Raw genomic sequence first — 19052 nt, 5'->3', positions numbered from 1 at the left:
CTGAGCCTCTTTCACTTCTGCTGCTGATCACTGTCTTGGCAAGGCAAAGAAACAAGTGAGGGAAAGTACTTCATTGAAAGGTCAGCTTCAGCAACAGCTCCAATATTGTCCTAGACAGGCCTGATGGATCAGGACACATATCCTTTTATCTTGGCAGCACTTATGATAGATATGCAAATATCACAACTATGATTAAGGAAGCTGTATCTCACTATCACAAGAGCAGTTGTTTTCCATCTGGGTTGGGGCCTTCTTTAGTTTTTTGGGATGCCAGCAGCCATTTTTCTCTCCCACCTCCAAACAAAGCAGGGGTTGAATTGAATTGAATTCATGGAATGAGTTTAAATCATTCCATGAAATAACAACATCCACTACATTTAATGAAAGTGAAATAAGGCTCAGAGAAAGATTTGTCTCCTTGCTGCTCCAGGCATTAAGAATTCCAACTCCTTTGTATTTGCTCTTCTCCTAACCGATCTAGGAAACTGAAATGTTTATGACATAAATATCTCAACCAAGCCTTCAAAAACTTTAAACCTGCTACAATCTGATCTTATCTTCTTTATCAGTCAATGAGGTTTCTGCCCTGCTCTAAGGAAGTAAAAATCCCAAACATGAGGATCTTTCCAGATTCAGGGAAGGTGGCAGCAGGTACCTTACTGTGTTCTATCTCATGGGTAAAGGGATGAGAGAATGGCAGCTGAGCAAGAGATAGGCCTGGCCCAAAGGCCCAAGTGCAGTCCAGTCTGGTAGGTAATGGAACTCAAGGACATTTTCTAGCTCAGAGGAGTATCTTGAAAGTTCAAAATCAATGAAATGTGAGAGTGTAGGAGGGTGGAATAAGCTGATTACACAAGCCTGGTGGTCATAGTCCATCTACAGGAAGCAGAAGCTTTGGACTCCAGTGGAAAAAAAAGCTGTGGAAAGCAGTAGAGTCTTACTTAATATCTTTGAATCATTAGGGATCAGATTCTGCTACTGCAAATCCCCTGCAAAATTCACTGCATCTCAGCTACACAGCTAGACAAAGTAGTTTTTGAGTAAGAGCTGTAAATGTCATACAAGTCAGCTGTACTCCACTACTCCAGACTGCCTCTAGATCAGCTCTATGTGCCCTGTTGTGAGAGATCTTCCACTGCCCGCAGCACCTCTGTGCCTCTGTGCTGGACTCTCTCAAGCAGTTCCCTGAGGTCCTTCTTGAGCTGAGGGGCCCAGAATGGGACACAGTATTTCAGATGTGGCCTCAGCAGGGCAGAGAACCTACTATCCGAAGTGGAACTTAAGGAAACATTTAAATGCCTTTGAAGTCCCCGAAAGCCCTGAAGGACATAAGGAAGTTCAAAGCCTGGTATGTGCCCAGTCGTCAGATCTGTTTTCCCAGGAAACAGAAGCAACAAAACTAATGGCTTGGGCCAGCTGCCTTTGCTTATGAGAGCCAACTGCATCCCAGCACGGAGAAGCATTGTGTCAGGTAGTATTACTTACTCACACATCTGTTATCATCTATCAGGACTCTGTCCCCTCTGCAGGAGCAGTTCACGCGGCCGTCAGGAGTCAGAAGGCATAAATCATGACAGCCTCCGTTCATTTGTGCACAGGGAGATAACTCACCTGGAAAATAAATGACAAAAGATGAACTCTCTTTCATTAAATGTGTTTCAGTGGGCACTGGCATGGAGAGAGTAAAGAGCACCCTAGCTTAGATTCATGGGCAACTGATTCAAGCTTCATCAGTCACATGGAAATGACAGCACGCCTCAGATGCTGGCATGCTAAAGATAAACAAACAGAGGAACCTTGAAGACAATCATTGCAGAGGCCCCCAACAGGCAAAGCTGCTGGTCTGGGACAGGGGGTGGTTTAATTGCTATCAAATGAACATGATGGCCCCAGCAGCACAGGGGCACCAGTGATAGATATCCACTCACTGAAGAGGTTACGTTCCATCTCCAACCATTCCTACAACCACAAGAATTTATGAAATGGTTTAACTTGGTTAAGAATTAAGAAAAGCTCTTGAAGTGAGTGATGCTGGAAGCAACAAAATAGTGTAACTTACAACTGTTAGTGTCATTGGCAACAGCAATAATGCCCATGGGCTGGTGTGGGATGTCAGACCGAAGGACTTTGGTGTCTCCTCCTGTGTATTTACTGGAACGCAGGATAGCTCTCCTCACCCCATCTGACCAGAAGATGTACTCATCATACACAGCCAGGCTGAGAAAGGTGCCTGGTCCAGATTTGACAATCACCTAGACCAGATACACACAGAAGAGAAACATCAGAAGGAAAGCTGTCACCAAACAAGTGGGTTTAGAAGTGCACACTGCCTCACGTCCCTGGAGAGGCTTAGACGAAACATTTAACTCTTCTGTCCTGGCAAATGAGATGACAGCACTTCAAATGTATGCACGGGATGCTACAAGGCTCCAAGGGTCAGATTCCAGGCATCTGGTCCTTAATTCAACAATCAGAGTTTATCTAAACCTGCCTGTAAAAAAACAACCCAAAACAACAACAACAAAAATCCCCCACCAGGAAAGAGAACAAGAGCATGGCTAAAAGCCTCACACTTCTGAGCCCTTAGGAATCAAAGGGGGAAGAACCTTCCAGAACGGAAGTGTTCATCAGATTAGAAACTTGAACCCAGGATAATAAATGTTTTGTAAGCATGTTAGCAACTTGCAGCCAAGATAATCAATGGTTTGTAAGCATTTGCCAGTCTAAAGAAGTCTTCTTGCTTATCTACTTATTACCAGCTTAAAACCCAGGAAGAAAAGGAATAGCAGCTCACTGCCTAGTGAGGTTTGAATTCATTTAGTCCCAGTCTGAATCACAGCTCCTGTAAAACATTTTCTCATCTGTTCATCTGGGCACCACAGTACAGGAAAGACATTGAGGTGCTGGAGGGTGCCCAGAGAAGTGCAGTGAGTCTGGGGAGGGGTTTGGAGGGCATCACAGGAGGAGCAGCTGAGGGAGCTGGGGTTGGGTAGTCTGGAGAAGAGAAGGCTGAGCAGAGATCCCCTGAAAGGATTCTCCAGGAAGGCTGCAGAGAGACTTCTCCTGAGGGTGTCTAGAGACAGGCCAAGGGGGAATGGTTTGAAGCTGAGGAAGAAGTTGTTCAGCAGGAGGGTGCTGAGACTCTGGCCCAGGCTGCCCAGCGAGGCTGTGGCTGCCTCCTGCCTGGGGGTGCTGCAGGCCAGGCTGAATGAGGCCTTGAGCAGCTGAGTGTAGTTGAGAGGTGTCCTGGGCATGGTGGGGAGGTTGGAGCAGATGAGCTCTGAGGTCCCTTCCAGCCTGAGCCATTCCAGGATTGCAGATGTGAGGCACATGCAGCAGTTTCTCCAGACAAACACGACTGAAGAGAGGGAGATGCCAGTCAGGCAGACAAGAGTTTGTGCCAGGAGACTATGACCTGAATGATTTCTACACAGCTGTTCCTGGAGTGTCAGTCTGAATGCTCCCCATAACAATCCTCACTGTGACAGTGTTTAGCTTTTACAGAAAGATGTGGTTTTAAAGAGGAGTGCATAAAGTTAAGGTGTCAGCTTAAAATATGAGTGCCTTTTAAATATTTTAACTCTAATGAATGGTTTATTGCTAATACTTCTCTTTCAAAATGCTTAATAAATGGCCTGTGCCATCTAATAAAGCTTTTAAAAGTTTTTTAAGGGCTCTCTACTCCTCTAAAGAGACCCAAATCTACTTAGAGCTCTATAACAGAATGACAAATCTAATACAGGAAAGTACACTTTCGAAGGTTCAAATTAATGACAATTTGAAGTCTATTGCATAATAAAATCCTCACACAAGTACAAAGTAATATTAATAATCTAAAAATCAATTCTAGATGAGTATCAGAAAGCCCAGCCTGGCTCACACAGAGCATCAGCTTAATCAAAATGAGCTAATGCATTTTAGCCCTTCAAACAGGAGACATAAAGCAGGAGGCTGCATTTATTACTCAATTCTGAACACTGTTTTCGAAGGATTAGAGGCAAGGAATCTATGGAAAAATTACTGAGAGACTGTGACCCAGGGAAAGCAGTTACACAGGCAGGGAGGAAAGAAAGAAGAGTCAGTCACAGCGTCCAGGTATTTGATTTAGCCACCTGGAAAAAAAAGGATACATTTAGATGAGACTCCTTAGGGGGGTTTGTTTATTTGTTTTTCTTGTTACTTCAATAAAGAACTAAACTCCTATTCCTTCCCAGATAAACAAATCTGTCAGCCTTGATTTGGAGGATGGAAAGGCTGCCCTTCCAGCACTGCGATGCTATTAGAACAGAAGTCTTATGTTAAGCAGAAAAACACCCAAACAATTGCAAAGGGTAAGGTGGAAGGGGATGGTAATAGCATTTGGGCCTGAAGAGAACACTTGTGAGCTCACTAATTCCTCATACTTGATTCCAAAAGGAAATCAGAATTCCCAGGCTAAATTCATGGTGGAGTTTGTGGAAGAACAGTGCCAGTCACAGCTATACCCTACCAAGAATAATCAATACTTGTTGTTGGTTGAACTGAAGAGAGACCACATCTCACCACTGGCACATCCCCAGAGCAGGGATTTTCTTTTCCTTTGTTGTATCCCGCAAAAATATCTTCACAATAACTTGAATTGCAGTTAGGTATCAAAGGATGCAGTGGAGAGATAGCAGTTACAAGAACAGTTGCAACATGCCCAGCAGGAGTAGGGCAGTGATGGTGCCCCTGGACTTGGCCCTGGGGAAGCCACAGCTTGAGCACTGGGTCCAGTTTCAGTTCTGGGCATCCCAGTCCAGGAAAGACATTGAGGTGCTGGAGGAAGACCAGAGAACAGCAGTGATGCTGGGGAGGGGTTTGGAGGGCATGATATGAGGAGAGGCTGAGGGAGCTGGGGTTGTGTAGTCTGGAGAAGAGAAGGCTGAGGAGAGACCTCATTGCCCTCTGCAGCTACCTGAAAGGAGGTTGGAGTGAGGCTGGGGTTGGTCTCTTCTGTCAGGCAACCAGCAACAGGACAAGAGGAGATGGGTTTGAGTTGTGCAAGGGCAGGGTTAGGTTGGACATGAGGAGAAACTTCTTCAGTGAGAGAGTGGTGAGGGCTTGGAACAGGCTGCCCAGGGAGGTGGAGGAGTCCCCATCCCTGGAGGTGTTCAAGGAGCTGTAGATGTGGTGCTTCAGGACATGGCTTAGTGGCCATGGTAGGTGGGTTATGGTTGGACACTATGGTTGGACTCTGTGACCCTCAAGGTCGTTTCCAGCCTTAGTTATTCTCTGAATTGCCCAAGTGCAATCTAGCAAAATCAGAAGTGCTTCCTCTTCAGCAATTAATTTTTGTTTCTCCGTGGTAGAAATGAACACTTAAGACCCTGAAAGCCAAACCCACAGTGCTCCATCTGCTACTGAGGTGTGCAGTCCAGCTGAATGTTAAGCAACTGTTTATCCCAGGCCTGTACTTTCTGATGCCATTCCAGTGTAAGTTGCACACCTCTGTGAATTACAGCTGCATTAAGTTCTGTGCAACTGCCTGCATATTAATGATACAATATTTACTTTCATCAGCATAAACAGCAAACTTCATCTAATGTTACATTTATTTCCATCTCCCAGAATCTTGTGGTGTGCTGAGGTACTATAAATAACCTTCCTCTCCACAGCCTTGGAGGTGATGTTTATCTTTTCATTAATGCCTTCTTGCAGTTGATTTCTGCCAGGCTACCCAATTGGACATGAAGACAGAGCAGAAAACAGCCCCAAACTAAGTGGTGGATGGCTCAACCAGCTACTTAGCTGACATGGATTAGAGGATTTTAGTGCCTTTGGTTAGGCAATTGCTCTCATTAGGTTCGATCTTAGCATTACTTCACACAGCTTCTCAAAGCAACTCGTCAGTGTCAATGAGCAAACTCCCCAGAACAACCATTCATCAGGCAGGGAGGACATTTCACTCTTCAGATTGGCTCTGGACTCCTTCAGGCAAATGTTAAAGGGGAGCATGGACATGTGGAAGCTTGAGAAGCAGACTCTTCTTGATCAGATTTGCAAGAGAGAAGGATTAAGAAGAGCACTTCCCTGAGACAACTAATGTTTATGTTGCTGGGCAGGGAACAGGCAAATAAACCACCACAGCTTCACTTCCAGTCCCCTTCCCTGCCACCAGCATCCACAGCATTCCAGCTGCACTGCAAACACAGAAGGAATGACTTGATTAAAAAGCCTGGAACCTAACAAGGAACTCTCCTATCAGACAGAATGAGGGAGGCAAGCCAGGAGGAACTCCAATGTGCTGGTAGCAAACTGTGGCTGCTGTGCTAACGACATCACCAGCAGTTCCTGGCTCTCTGCTGTCATTGCTTCCAGTGGGCATTAACAGAACCACAGGGAAGCAGCAGAAAGAATTCCCCTACGGAGAGTAGGCTCACTTTTATCTTGTTTTTCTCTAGACAACCACCCAAGCTTATTAAAATATCTGCCTTCCTCTAGACATTGTTATCCTTTGGCTTAGCATTGACATCACATTATTAGTAGTCTATAGCTAACAGAGCAAGGTCATCCTTCAGCTTGCAACCACGTTCAGGACCTGCATCTTTGGTAACTTCTCATGCACAGAATCTTTCCTGAGACATTTTAGCACATCCTGATTGGAATGGGGTTGGACATTCACCATTTCTAATGGTTAATGTTTTGCAGCATTTCTCTCTCTTCTGGCCTGCCTTCATCAGCTATCTGGCTGCTTCTCAAGGTCATGTTGATGTCATCAGAGTACCTTCCACAAACTGTCCAAAACTGCTGTCCCAAACTGCAGATGGCCATTTTAAAGGAAATTTCTTCACAAATGCTCAGCCAAACCTTTCTTGCAACAGGGCAAGAGGGAATGGATGGAAGCTGAGGCACAGCAGGGTTAGAGTGGAGCTGAGGAAGAAGTTGTTCAAGCAGGAGGGTGCTGAGACTCTGGCACAGGCTGCCCAGGGAGGCTGTGGCTGCCTCCTGCCTGGGGGTGTTGCAGGCCAGGCTGGATGAGGCCTTGAGCAGCTGAGTGTAGCTGAGAGGTGTCCCTGGGCATGGTGGGGAGGTTGGAGGAGATGAGCTCTGAGCTCCCTTCCAACCTGAGCCATTGTAGGAGTCTATGATTTCTGCATGTAGTAGCTCGAAGAACAGACCTGACAAAATGTTACTGAAGATGATAGAAGTTGAACTTTGGAATTTGCATAATTGCTTGGCTATAGAACTGTAACAGAAGGGAAAGATCTACTCTAGAAAGCCAGCATCAGAATGACAGGAAGGCTGTGCTTACAGAAAGGTGAGAACTGCTGGACACACCTCTAAACCCATACTGATTGTAACAATCACACCTGCAGGCCCTCAAAAACATAGCTGGGACCAAAGTGTTCCAACCTGGATGTCAGGAAATAACCTGACTCCCATTTGCAGGAAATTCAACTCTACTTCTAGGTTCTTGAGAGGTCAAATTCTACAGAATGCTCAACACTGAGGAAGAAAGGGAATCAAATTAAAATAGCTCCTGAGTTATTGGGAAAATAAGTCCAAAGCAGAAAATCAGCTTGCTTTGCTGTTGGCTCAGTTTCTGTTTTCATGAACAAGACATCATAATTAAAGCACTTAACAGCTGAAAGCAGCTGTGGCCACAATATTAAATCCAACTAAGGGCAGGACAGAAAAAAAAAAAGCATGAAAAAGGGCAAGGGATTATTGAGGAAGATAATTGCCACTTCTGCTTGTTAAACAGGAGGATTTGGAAGAGTAGGATGAGAAAAGCTCACACACACACACAGCCCCACACCCTTCTAAGCAATCAAAAGGATGAAAAGTAGCAAAAAAAATGTCTTCCAAACTTTAAAGGCTCCTTGAAGCAAGCAAATACTACTATGAAAACATCACCTTAACAGAAAATCAATCGACTCTCACAATCCATTCCAACAGTCAATTCCATACTGCTGGATTCTTTTCTACACATTCACTGTGCAAGATTATTGTAGTAAGTAGAACGAAGAAAGAAGCTGCAGAGTGGGAGGAAGTTCATTACATCATCTTTAGCATTTTGTCTTCCAGGATACAACTTCTGCCTCTGTTGAGCCAACAAGCAGAGAGCAGTGAAGTAGAGATGGTGAGGAGGAAAACTGTGATCTGCTTATTTTCAGGGGTTGGGTGATGGGAGGACCCTGCTGAAAACCCCTCAGTGAAAGCAGAGATCCCTTCAAGTGTGTGCAGAAAAACAACTGCCCAGCAAATATTCCTTTCCCTAGATGAGTAACACAGGCTGCTGTCTGGATTCTGGTCTCAGTAAGAATGAATCTGCTTTGTGATGAGCACTGCTGCCGAAGGGCTGCTGGTGAGGGCAGTTCAGTGCAGTGCAGATTTGAACGAAACAGCCTGGTGGTTGCTTTTTGGAATGACAACACACATCTGCCTAACGCAGGAAAAGTGCCTCCAGAACCCAGAAAGCACACAGGAGCTGGGGGTGTTCAGCCTGGAGAAGAGGAGGCTCAAGGAGGACCTTAGAGCTGCCTGCCAGGACCTGAAGGGATCCTGCAGGAAGGCTGCAGAGAGACTTCTCCTGAGGGTGTCTAGAGACAGGCCAAGGGGGAATGGTTTGAAGCTGAGGCAGAGCAGGGTTAGAGTGGAGCTGAGGAAGAAGTTGTTCAGCAGGAGGCTGCTGAGACTCTGGCACAGGCTGCCCAGGGAGGCTGTGGCTGCCTCCTGCCTGGGGGTGCTGCAGGCCAGGCTGGATGAGGCCTTGAGCAGCTGAGTGTAGTTGAGAGGTGTCCCTGGGCATGGTGGGGAGGTTGGAGGAGATGAGCTCTGAGCTCCCTTCCAACCTGAGCCATTCTGTGACTATGAAAATTCATAGCATGTAAGAACTCAAATCAGTGTTATCAACAATGGAGTCAGATTCAGGAAGGGCAGGTCCTGCCTGACCAACCTGATCTCCTTCCATGCCCAGGTGACTGCCTGGTGGATGTGGGGCAGGCTGTGGATGTAGTCTGCCTGGACCTCAGCAAGGCCTTTGACACCGTCCCCCACAGCAAACTCCTGGTCAAGCTGTCAGCCCCTGGCTTGGATGGGAGCACACTGGGATGGGTTAGGAACTGGCTGGAGGCTGAGCCCAGAGAGTGGTGGTGAATGGTGCCACATCCAGCTGGCAGCCAGGCACCAGTGGTGTGCCCCAGGTATCAGTGCTGGGCCCCATCCTGTTCAGTATCTTCACTGATGATCTGGATGAGGGGATTGAGTCCATCATCAGTAAATTTGCAGATGACACCAAGCTGGGGGCAGGAGTTGATCTGTTAGAGGGTGGGAGAGCTCTGCAGAGGGACCTTGCCAGGCTGGACAGAGTCCAAGGGCATGGGCACATCACTTATGATGGGCATCATATGAGGAACAGCTGAGGGAGCTGGGGTTTTGTAGTCTGGAGAAGGGAAGGCTGAGAGGAGACCTCATTGGTCTCTGCAGCTACCTGAAAGGAGGTTGTAGCCAGGTGGGGGCTGGTCTCTTCTCCCAGGCACCCAGCACCAGAAGAAGAGGACACAGTCTCAAGCTGCACCAGGGGAGGTTTAGGCTGGAGGTGAGGAGAAAGTTCCTCCAAGAAAGAGTAACTGGCCATTGGAATGTGCTGCCCAGGGAGGTGGTGGAGTCACTGTCCCTGAAGGTGTTCACAAAAGGCTTGGATGTGGCACTTGGAGCCATGGTTTAGTTGTCAGGAGGCATCAGGTAATAGGTTGGACTTGATGATCTCTGAGGTCTCTTCCAACCTGGTTGATTCTGTGATTCTATGATTCTCCCCAAACAAGTGCTGGGGTAGGACAGCTGATAGTAGAATTGCTTTGTGGGGCTCCCCAAAAGCCTTCAGAAGAGTGTACTGGGCTGCTTTCATGAGCAGTGTCTACTGTAATGGGGATGAAAAGTGAAAATGACAGAAAGCTAACCCAAGAGACAATATAGCAAGAAAAGTGGAAGTTTCAATGTCCAGTGGGTGAGAGCTGTGAGTGCCCAGCCTGGCCTGCCAATTACACCAAATGCATTCTAATGCATTCAGAGAAAATTGGCACCAGGAGGAAAACGAGAAGCCTCCTCTGGAAAGCAGAACATTTCTCTACCTCTGCCACTGAAGTTAGTGCTACACTTTTTTTTCCAAGCTGATAGAGCTCATCTAGGACAATGATGCCTCAGGCCAATACTCATGCAAAGAGCTTTTGTGCTAAGCGTCTTCATCTCCACAAGGTCACCCAAGACCCGAGTGTGCCGAGCAGACAGAGCATTCCTCGCAGCTCAGGAGCCTTTTCAGCTGTGACTCTAAGATGCAGCTAACACTGGGAGAAGCTCAGGGAGCTCAGTGCCACGCTCTCCCCAAGGGCTGCAGGCTGCCCGGGAGCGCGGCCGGGAGCCGCGCTTTACTCACGTATCTCTGCGATCCGTCGTATTCGCTCCGCTCTATCTTGCCCAGGCTGCCGTCAGAGAAGTAAAGCTTCTCGGCCCGGTGGTCGATGGTCAGCCCGCTGGGCGTCAGGATGTCTGTGCTGATGACCACTTGTGCGTTTTGGCCTGACAGGGTCGACCTCATGATGCTTGGAAGCTGCTCGTTCCAGTTAGTCCAAAACATTAAGCTGCATTAAAATCAAAACAACAAACAAACCCCTAAGATACATCTTGTAATTCAATTCTCTGTGAAATGGGCGACAGGAAATGAACAGCCAGCCACAAAGGGCACCTGGAAGTGACTGTGATGATCAGGGGCGAAGAAGAAAGTGTTACAGCCAACAGCCTATCCATTATAGCAGTTTCCTAGTTCATTAATTTGCACGGGAGCACAGGTCTGTTCAGCTCTGCTCGTGTCTCTGCACTAATGCCCCATTACAGAGAGCTGTGTAATGATAGCAACTTAATTCTCCTAATGTGTATGTTGGTAATTTCTAACAGGGAAATTCATCTGCAGCGTTGCCCACATTAGAGCTCTGACACAGACCAAAGGGCTGGCAAGCAGAAGGCTGATGATGGGGAATCAAGTGATTTTAACATGCTCTACAGGAGGGGCAATCAGCCCCTTGCAACTGCTACAACAGTAGATGAAACGTTGTGGGATGAGCTGTGGAGGTAATCAGTGTGTAAAGACACCCTGAGCAGAACCTGCCCATCCTCTCTCTGCAATCTCCACCAGTTTTCAGTTGGTTTATTGATGGTATCTAGATAAATCTGATTTTACAAGACTGCACAAACTCTAAGTGAAGCCACCCATGGCAATAATCTCCTAGGCTGCCCATGCCCCGTCGTATGTTCAGCTAGCACAAGCTGAAAACAGAACTCAATGAGGCAGAAACGTGGCCTTGTGTCCCCAAAGCGGGAGCAGTCACAACATGCAGAAAAAGCAGGTTGCCTTTCTTCCAGGCTTAGCAGAAAAGATTCAGGTAACTCAGATTTGTCAGACACTCACTAGCAAGATGCTGAAGTAAAAACAGGATCCTTCCTCTTATCTTACTAGGAAAGAGTCCCCTTGAGAGTGGCAGGAAGAGAAGTAAATTAGGCTTCATTCCTGGATGTAGTAGTTGTATGATTTTATACAATAGCCATTTGCCCCACAAGAAACTCAGTTTCCTTTCTGGTAGATGCTGAAAATGGGTTTGGTTTTTGATGTAATCAGTGTGCAAAATGCCTGAGAAAAGAAAGCCATAAAGGATGGCTCTTGGTAATTCTCATTGAGCTCACTTTTCTTAAAGCCAGCTGGAATTGTCTTGCATTCAATGATAATGCAGTGGTTATTTGATCTGAAATATAAAAGCATCAAATGTTGGCTCTTTACTCTGCAATTGCTGAACAGAACTTTAAAGAACAAAAAAACCCCAAACATTTGCATCCTGAACAAAGGCATCTGCTTAACCTCCATGGGGTTCATCAGCATTGGTGACTCTGAAACAAAGTGGTGCTGCTCACAGCAGCACTTGGCACCCAACTAAAACCCCGTAAGGAAGACATAATGCATACTTTGGGCATTCATCTAGAGTAAGTCTGGTGAGGAAGATACCACACATACTTTTGGCATTCATCTGGAGTAAATCTGGTGAGGAAGATACCACACATACTTTTGACATTCATCTAGAGTAAATCTGGTGAGGAAGACACCATACATACTTTTGGCATTCATCTAGAGTAAATCTGGTGAGGAAGATACCACACATACTTTTGGCATTCATCTAGAGTAAATCTGGTGAGGAAGACACCATACATACTTTTGGCATTCATCTAGAGTAAATCTGGTGAGGAAGACACCACACATACTTTTGGCATTCATCTAGAGTAAATCTGGTGAGGAAGACACCATACATACTTTTGGCATTCATCTAGAGTAAATCTGGTGAGGAAGATACCACACATACTTTTGGCATTCATCTAGAGTAAGTCTGGTGAGGAAGATACCACACATACTTTTGGCATTCATCTAGAGTAAATCTGGTGAGGAAGACACCATACATACTTTTGGCATTCATCTAGAGTAAATCTGGTGAGGAAGACACCATACATACTTTTGGCATTCATCTAGAGCCAGCACGTGTGGGTGGTCATCTTCAGACATTGTTATCACCGATTCCCGGTTGAAAGCTCCTCGACGTCTCTGGTCAACAGTGTGCCTCATGATTGAGGATGTGGTTGAGCTGGTCCAATAAAGAGTGTCCCAAGCTCTGTGATAAGCAAGTCCCTCCACTGACCCAACATCTGGAAGACATGGTTACAGACAGAGTGTATAAAACTCCTCCTAATAGGTTTTTCTGTGAGGGTGGTGGAGCACTGCCACAGGGTGCCCAGGGAGGCAGTTGAGGCTCCATCCCTGGAGATATTCAAGGTGAGGCTGCACAAGGCTGTGAGCAGCCTGCTCTGCTGAAGGACGTCCCTGCTGACTGCAGGGCTTTGGACTGGATGACCTTTGGAGGTGCCTTCCAACCCAAACCATTCTATGCTTGCCAGAAGCTGATCCTGCAAGAATTAGAGTTCAGCTCTGAGAGCCTCTTGACTGCCAAGTCTTATCACCCCACCTGTTCCTTGGAATCAAACTTATTATCTATTCATCAATTTAAATTAAAAAAGCCCCAAACAAATATGGAGGCTAAGATTATTAATAAAGCCTGGACTATATTTGTCAATTCTGACACTCATTACATTAATATTTTTTTACAGCAGTCTCCCCAGATAATACATTAGGAATCATAAGTGTTTAATCCAGACAGCAGTAATTATTCATGACTTCAAACACGCTTTAAGTCAGGTCTTGGGCATGTTTTCACTAATTACTTCTATTATTTAGCATTACCTTTCACTGTGTTTCCTACCACAGATACATTAATAAGGATCAAAGTGCCCTGCTGTTATTAACTGTGAAGGATTTGTTTTTTAAACACCTGAAGAACAGTGAAAAAGAGGCCAGCTCTGAAGGTCTCCTCATCACCACATCATTTTAATAAGCCACAATACCACAGTCTTCCACTCCACATGAAAAAAAAGAAATGGTGAGCTAGAAAGAGAAGCAAACATTAATAAGCAGCTAAAGCATATATTTAATGTCCAAGAAAGATAAATTGCATCTGCTGCCAATATACAAAAGCGACAGAGGGTGAGCAATAGGAGTAATTATTTCCTACCATTATTTCTGAGTTACCAGAGAATTGCACGTTGATTACTTCACTTATTTTGTTAGAAACAACTAATTTTAGGCCAGAAGGTTCATGCAGCTTATTAATGAGCTGCAGAAGGCACAAAGCTAGAAATACAATCAGGATTAACACCGCTTATTACCACTTACACTCAGCCTGCTGGAAGGTGCAGACTGTGCCGTGCAGTTCCTACACACAGAGCAAAAGGTCTCCAAATGAGTTTGGTGCAGCTGAAAGTGCTAACACTAAAGCAAAAGCACGAGGCAAACAAATCAAGGCAAATAATTGTGCATCCCTTTGCAGATATGTGTATGTTTTCATGGCATGTCTGTAAAGAAGCCTCAGTGACTTGTCTTACAGAAGGAAGAGAGAACAATAAATTAGAGGATACTCCTGAAAGGGAGGCAAATGTGTAGAAGGGTTTTTTTTCCCCAGTTCATGAAGGACAATTTATTGAGGGGGGGGAAGGAATCTATAGCACACTTACAAGTAAATAAAGGGATGTTAAAGTGAATTTAACGTTAAAAATGGCCCTGAAGTTAAGTTGAAAACTACAAAAGCTCCTTCTGAGCCCTGCAAAGAAGGCCATGTGGAGAGCACTTTGGAAAGATGGATGGGTTCCACGGGCTCTCTCTTTGAATGCCACATTTAGTGGCTTTATTCAGAGACTTTAATTTGAAGCATCAGAAACATGGTGAGGTAGAGGAAAGGTTTTATCTTCTTGTTTCAGAAGCTGCCAGATGAAACAAAAGGTAGGATCAGAGAATCATAGAATTGTTTTGGTTGGAAACAACCTTTGAGAAGAGAACTACTTAATATTTCTAGAAGTCTGCAGGTTTGTTTCAAAGTTTGTTTTGAAGTCCAGGGCATAAGATTTAGAGAGTAGGTGCTAAAGGGATCCAAGATTTCCATTCCTTCAATGGCAATAACTTTATTATTACTACTACTATTATTATCATAGAATCATTGAATCAGTCAGGGTTGGGAGGGACCACAAGGATCATCTAGTTCCAACCCCCCTGCCATGGGCAGGGACACCTCACACTAGATCAGGCTGGCCAGGGCCAGGGTTAGTGATGATGGTCATCATCATATTTATTATGTCATATGAGCTGGCTAAAGTAGCTTCTCCACAGTGCAGGCAGGTCTTCAGCATACTACCACTGCTCATGCAACATTGTTTTGTTCCTTTGTACAGAATCATTTCTCAAGGACAAATAGGAGCCAGCTGAGGACAGAGATAGTTCTAGAAATGGCCCTGTAGCCACTTCCAGGTGGCTCCCTAAAAAGCCAGCGGCAGGAGCCTGGAGAGGATTCCAAAGACCTCTGGTGTTACAGCACTAGCAGTTGTTATTGTAGATTCCCTACTTCCTTGAGAAACACTCCAGTGCATTTTTGTTTTTTAAGGTTAGTTTCTCACTAGCTATTTAGCTACCTTAAAACATAGCTGAAACATGGACTCATCCTCTCCAGCGCTGCAACGGAGGGATTCGGTCCCAAGATCTACTGACAGGAGGAAAATTGGCAATTTGTTTACTCCCAGCTTCATATTTTCAGAGCATCCTATAATATTCCGAATTAGTAAAGCATAGAGAAAGTGGAAATGAAAAGAAACACATTTGTTTCCCTGACATATTGAATTAAAACACTGATGGCATCAGATGCCTACAGCACTGATTAAATTTATTCTAGCCATGAAGCAACAGTTTGTGATTTTCACATGAATAGAATACTTAAATGAAAGGAACATTAATACAATATGATATTAATATACAAATACTCACATTATTCACCTGCCACTGACATTCTGAATTAAATCAGTAATGGGGTGTGGAGCTGATTAAATATCTACACAAGAGAATGCAGCAGCTTATGATTTACGGCGGCGCCGGTAGAGCGATCGCATCATCGCGCTGCCAAACGTTATCCATCACTTTTACCGGACCTAACGAAGATGGATTGCATCCCGCAGACGAGATGCAGCCCATAAATACTGCCACCCTGATCTTCATCTGCCTTTCCCAGGGAACAGACAAGTAACAAATCAATAACCGAAGAACTCGGACCAGGGCTCCCTCATCGTCGCAAAGAGGAAACGAAAGCACGGGAGGACATCGAGCTGCAGTGACCCGACAGCTGTTGCCGCTGACCTGGGTAAGGTAGCTGCCGTGTCTCACTTTCCCAGGTTACTGTTTCTTAGCGTCTTTGAAAGTCTACAGAAAGTTTGCAGTCCAAACACTCTCAGTAGCACCACTTCAACTTCCTTTTCCTTTTCCTTTCCTATTTTTAGCATCTCCTTTTCTTTAAGTTGTAAAGGAAGAACGACCGTCAACATCGTAGTGTTTGCAACACTGAAAAGCCAGCCCAGCAATAAAACTGAGCATAAACAGCACTTTGATACCAGCACTTTGGAGAAGGCTTTAATGTTCACTACTTCATGTTAAAGACCTGCTCGATCTTTATCCGTTCTCTGAAGTGGCTTTCACAATTTACCTGTCAGGATACAGACCCTCAGCTGTTACACCCAGGAGGTGACACTGCTCCCTGCCAATCTGTGCATCTAAGAGTATGGTGATAGATAACAGGTGGTCACCATTTGATCTGAGGTGAAAAGAGTGCCTCAAAAGCAATAAAGCCCCTGAAAAAAAGGCTTTATGTTCACACAGCTAACTGACTGCACCATTCAAACTTGAATTAGTTCTTTACCCCTCTGCCTTGCTCTTCAAGTACTGTAAAGAAAGAAGCTTTTTGCTAAACACAAATTCTAAGACAATAATAAGCTGCAATGGAAAAAATAAGCAAGAAGAGTTCCATTTATCTCAAAAATTAGACTGGAGCTGAGGAAGAAGTTGTTCAGCAGGAGGGTGCTGAGACTCTGGCACAGGTTGCCCAGGGAGGCTGTGGCTGCCTCCTGCCTGGGGGTGTTTCAGGCCAGGTAGGATGAGGCCTTGAGCAGCTGAGTGTAGTTGAGAGGTGTCCCTGGGCATGGTGGGGAGGTTGGAGCAGATGAGCTCTGAGGTCCCTCCCTAACCTGAGCCATTCTGTGATTCTATGATTTGAGTGTGATTTAATGTAACTGCTTCTGCTAGTCACAGGTGAAACAAGGCCACTGTATATTCCATTGCAACAAGAAGCCTGAATATCCAATGTTCCAAGATCTGGGACAACCAGTTGTTTCATTGTCCCAGTTAGCCCCAAAACCTGATTGTATTTCAGAGCACATTTAAAGTCTGCTAAAATTCTACCAGAAGTCAGCAAGCATCTCTATCATATTTCAGCCTCTGTAAACTATAAAACCATCCTCTGACACCTTAAAGAGTATTAAATGCAACAAGAGACTATAAAGAAAGGGTTTGAGTTCTTCAAGGCAACAACTACCTTAAATAAAGACACTATAAGCAAGGAAGCAACCTCATTATGCCTTCACAAACCAACACCAAGCAAACGAGAACAACAACAAAACACTTCCTCTTTTGTTTGTCTTTAAGAAAGTAGAATACATCTACAAAACTGCGTGGTGTATTCCTGAAGACAAATAAGACTCAGGCTATGTACAAATGAAAATGAAAACCAAGTAGCTGCTCAAGAAACACTTCTAAGACATTCAGGAATAAAAGATCTTTCTGCATTTGTGACCTTGCTGTAGTCCATGTCAAAGACGACACATCAAGTGTGGGATGTAATTACTGCTCCTGTGAAGTACAGTGTGAAAGACAGGCAGATGCCTAAGTGGCAGGATATTTATAGTCACAGACTGGCAGGGGTTGGAAGGGACGCCTGGAGATCAGCTAGTCCAACGCTCCTGCTAAAGAAAGTTCTCCTGAATCAGGAGCACGCAGGAATGTTTTGGAAAGTCCACAGAAGAAGACTCCAGGACCTCTCTGGGCAGCCTGCTCCAGTGCCCTGTCACCTTCACAGGAAAGGATCTTCTCCTGATGCTGAGGTGGGATTTCCTGTGTTCCATTTGTGTCCTTTCCCCTTGTCAAGTGACTGCATTCTGTGGAGCCTCAGGACATGGTGTAGTGGTCATGGTGGGTGGGCTGCAGTTGGACTCAATGATCTGAAAGGTCTCTTCCAACCCTAATGATTCCATGATTCTGTGCTTCTGTGATTCCATGCCTTGAAATACAGCAAGCTCTGCTTACACAGGCATGGATGTGGGTTTCTCTTTTGGACAGACAGTAGCTGACAGCACTTCAACCAAGCTCTTAGTCAGGACACAGCAGACAGCTCCATCATCCCTTGCCCTGATCATCAGCTTCTAAAAAACAAGTCTGGGTTATGCTGCTAAATGCAGTGTTTCTGCTTTTCTGTCTATTAGTGCTCCACTTCTATTCCTTTGGAACATAATATCTTTATTTAGAGAATGATTTAGCCCTTTTATCACAGGTGGGGGGAGGGAAATAACCAACAGCTTTTTATGAGGAAATCTCCATTTACCTCCAATTACCTTTTTCCCTGCCAGTGAATATCCCTCCTCCATGGCTGCTCCCTGAAAGCTCAGTGCAGAAACCCACATCAACAGGATGCAAATCTGCAATGTTCTGCCCTTTATTATCCTGAATATAACTTACTCTTACACTAGGTTTAGGGAGTGTCTTAGGGTGAGTGGGGAATGCTGTGGCAAAGCAATAATGGTACATCATATTCTTAAGGAAATATGGGGATCTCAGCAATCCACACTGCAAACTGTAAGCCTCCCAGTACGGCTCAAGAGATGACTCCCAGTTAACCACTGTTACCATATCATAACTTAGAAATAAAGTATCCACATAAAAGAGGCTTTAAAAGCAGAAAGGGAAAGCTAACAGATAAAGATGGAATTATTTTATTAGGCTTTAAAGAAACTTCACCATTATGATAGAGGATTTTTTGCCTAATTATAAGAGCCCACATTATCTTTTTATGCATTATGTCTAGGCTCTTAAAAAAATATCTACTCATAGAATGGTTTGGGCTGGAAGCATCCTCCAATGGTCACTCAGTCCAACCCCCACTGCAGTAATCAGGGACATCCTCCACTGGATCAGGTTGCTCAGAGCCTTGTCAAGCCTGACCTTGAATATCCCCAGGGGATATGGCTCCAACTCCCTCCCTGGGCCACCTGTTGCAGTGTTCCACCACCCTCCTGGTGCAGAACTTGTTCCTCTCAATCTGCTCTGCTCTCATTTCAAACCATTGCCCCTGGTCCTGTACCTGCAGGCCTTTGCAAACAGTCCCTCTGCAGCCTTCTTGTAGCCCCTTCTTGTGCTGGCAGGCTGCTGTGAGGCCTGCCCAGAGCTGCCACTTCTCCAGGCTGACTGATCAGCAGAAGTTAGGGGTTGGGAAAGTGCAGGAGCTGGTCCTTGGTTTAAGAATTGTTGGAAAGAAACAAACAACTCAGCCTCAACACCTTTAAATCAATGCCACCAAAGGGAC

General features: G+C 45.2%; 1 protein-coding gene across 1 annotated transcript in view; it reads right to left on the bottom strand.

Annotated features, from left to right (window-relative positions):
• LRP1B (LDL receptor related protein 1B) overlaps positions 1 to 19052 on the bottom strand; it is a 642156-nt gene that overhangs the window by 122202 nt on the left and 500902 nt on the right. The window contains exons 43-46 of the mRNA XM_054173601.1: positions 12513 to 12702; positions 10397 to 10601; positions 2060 to 2252; positions 1486 to 1611 (exon numbers count right to left, since the gene is read on the bottom strand). Coding sequence (XP_054029576.1) covers positions 1486 to 1611; positions 2060 to 2252; positions 10397 to 10601; positions 12513 to 12702 — 714 coding nt within the window. The remainder of the gene's footprint in view (positions 1 to 1485; positions 1612 to 2059; positions 2253 to 10396; positions 10602 to 12512; positions 12703 to 19052) is intronic.

Source organism: Dryobates pubescens, chromosome 2 (genome assembly GCF_014839835.1).
Source record: "Dryobates pubescens isolate bDryPub1 chromosome 2, bDryPub1.pri, whole genome shotgun sequence".
Lineage (NCBI taxonomy): Eukaryota > Metazoa > Chordata > Aves > Piciformes > Picidae > Dryobates > Dryobates pubescens.
The sequence above is the reverse complement of the archived record's forward strand: the minus strand, read 5'-3'. Positions and strand labels throughout refer to the sequence as shown.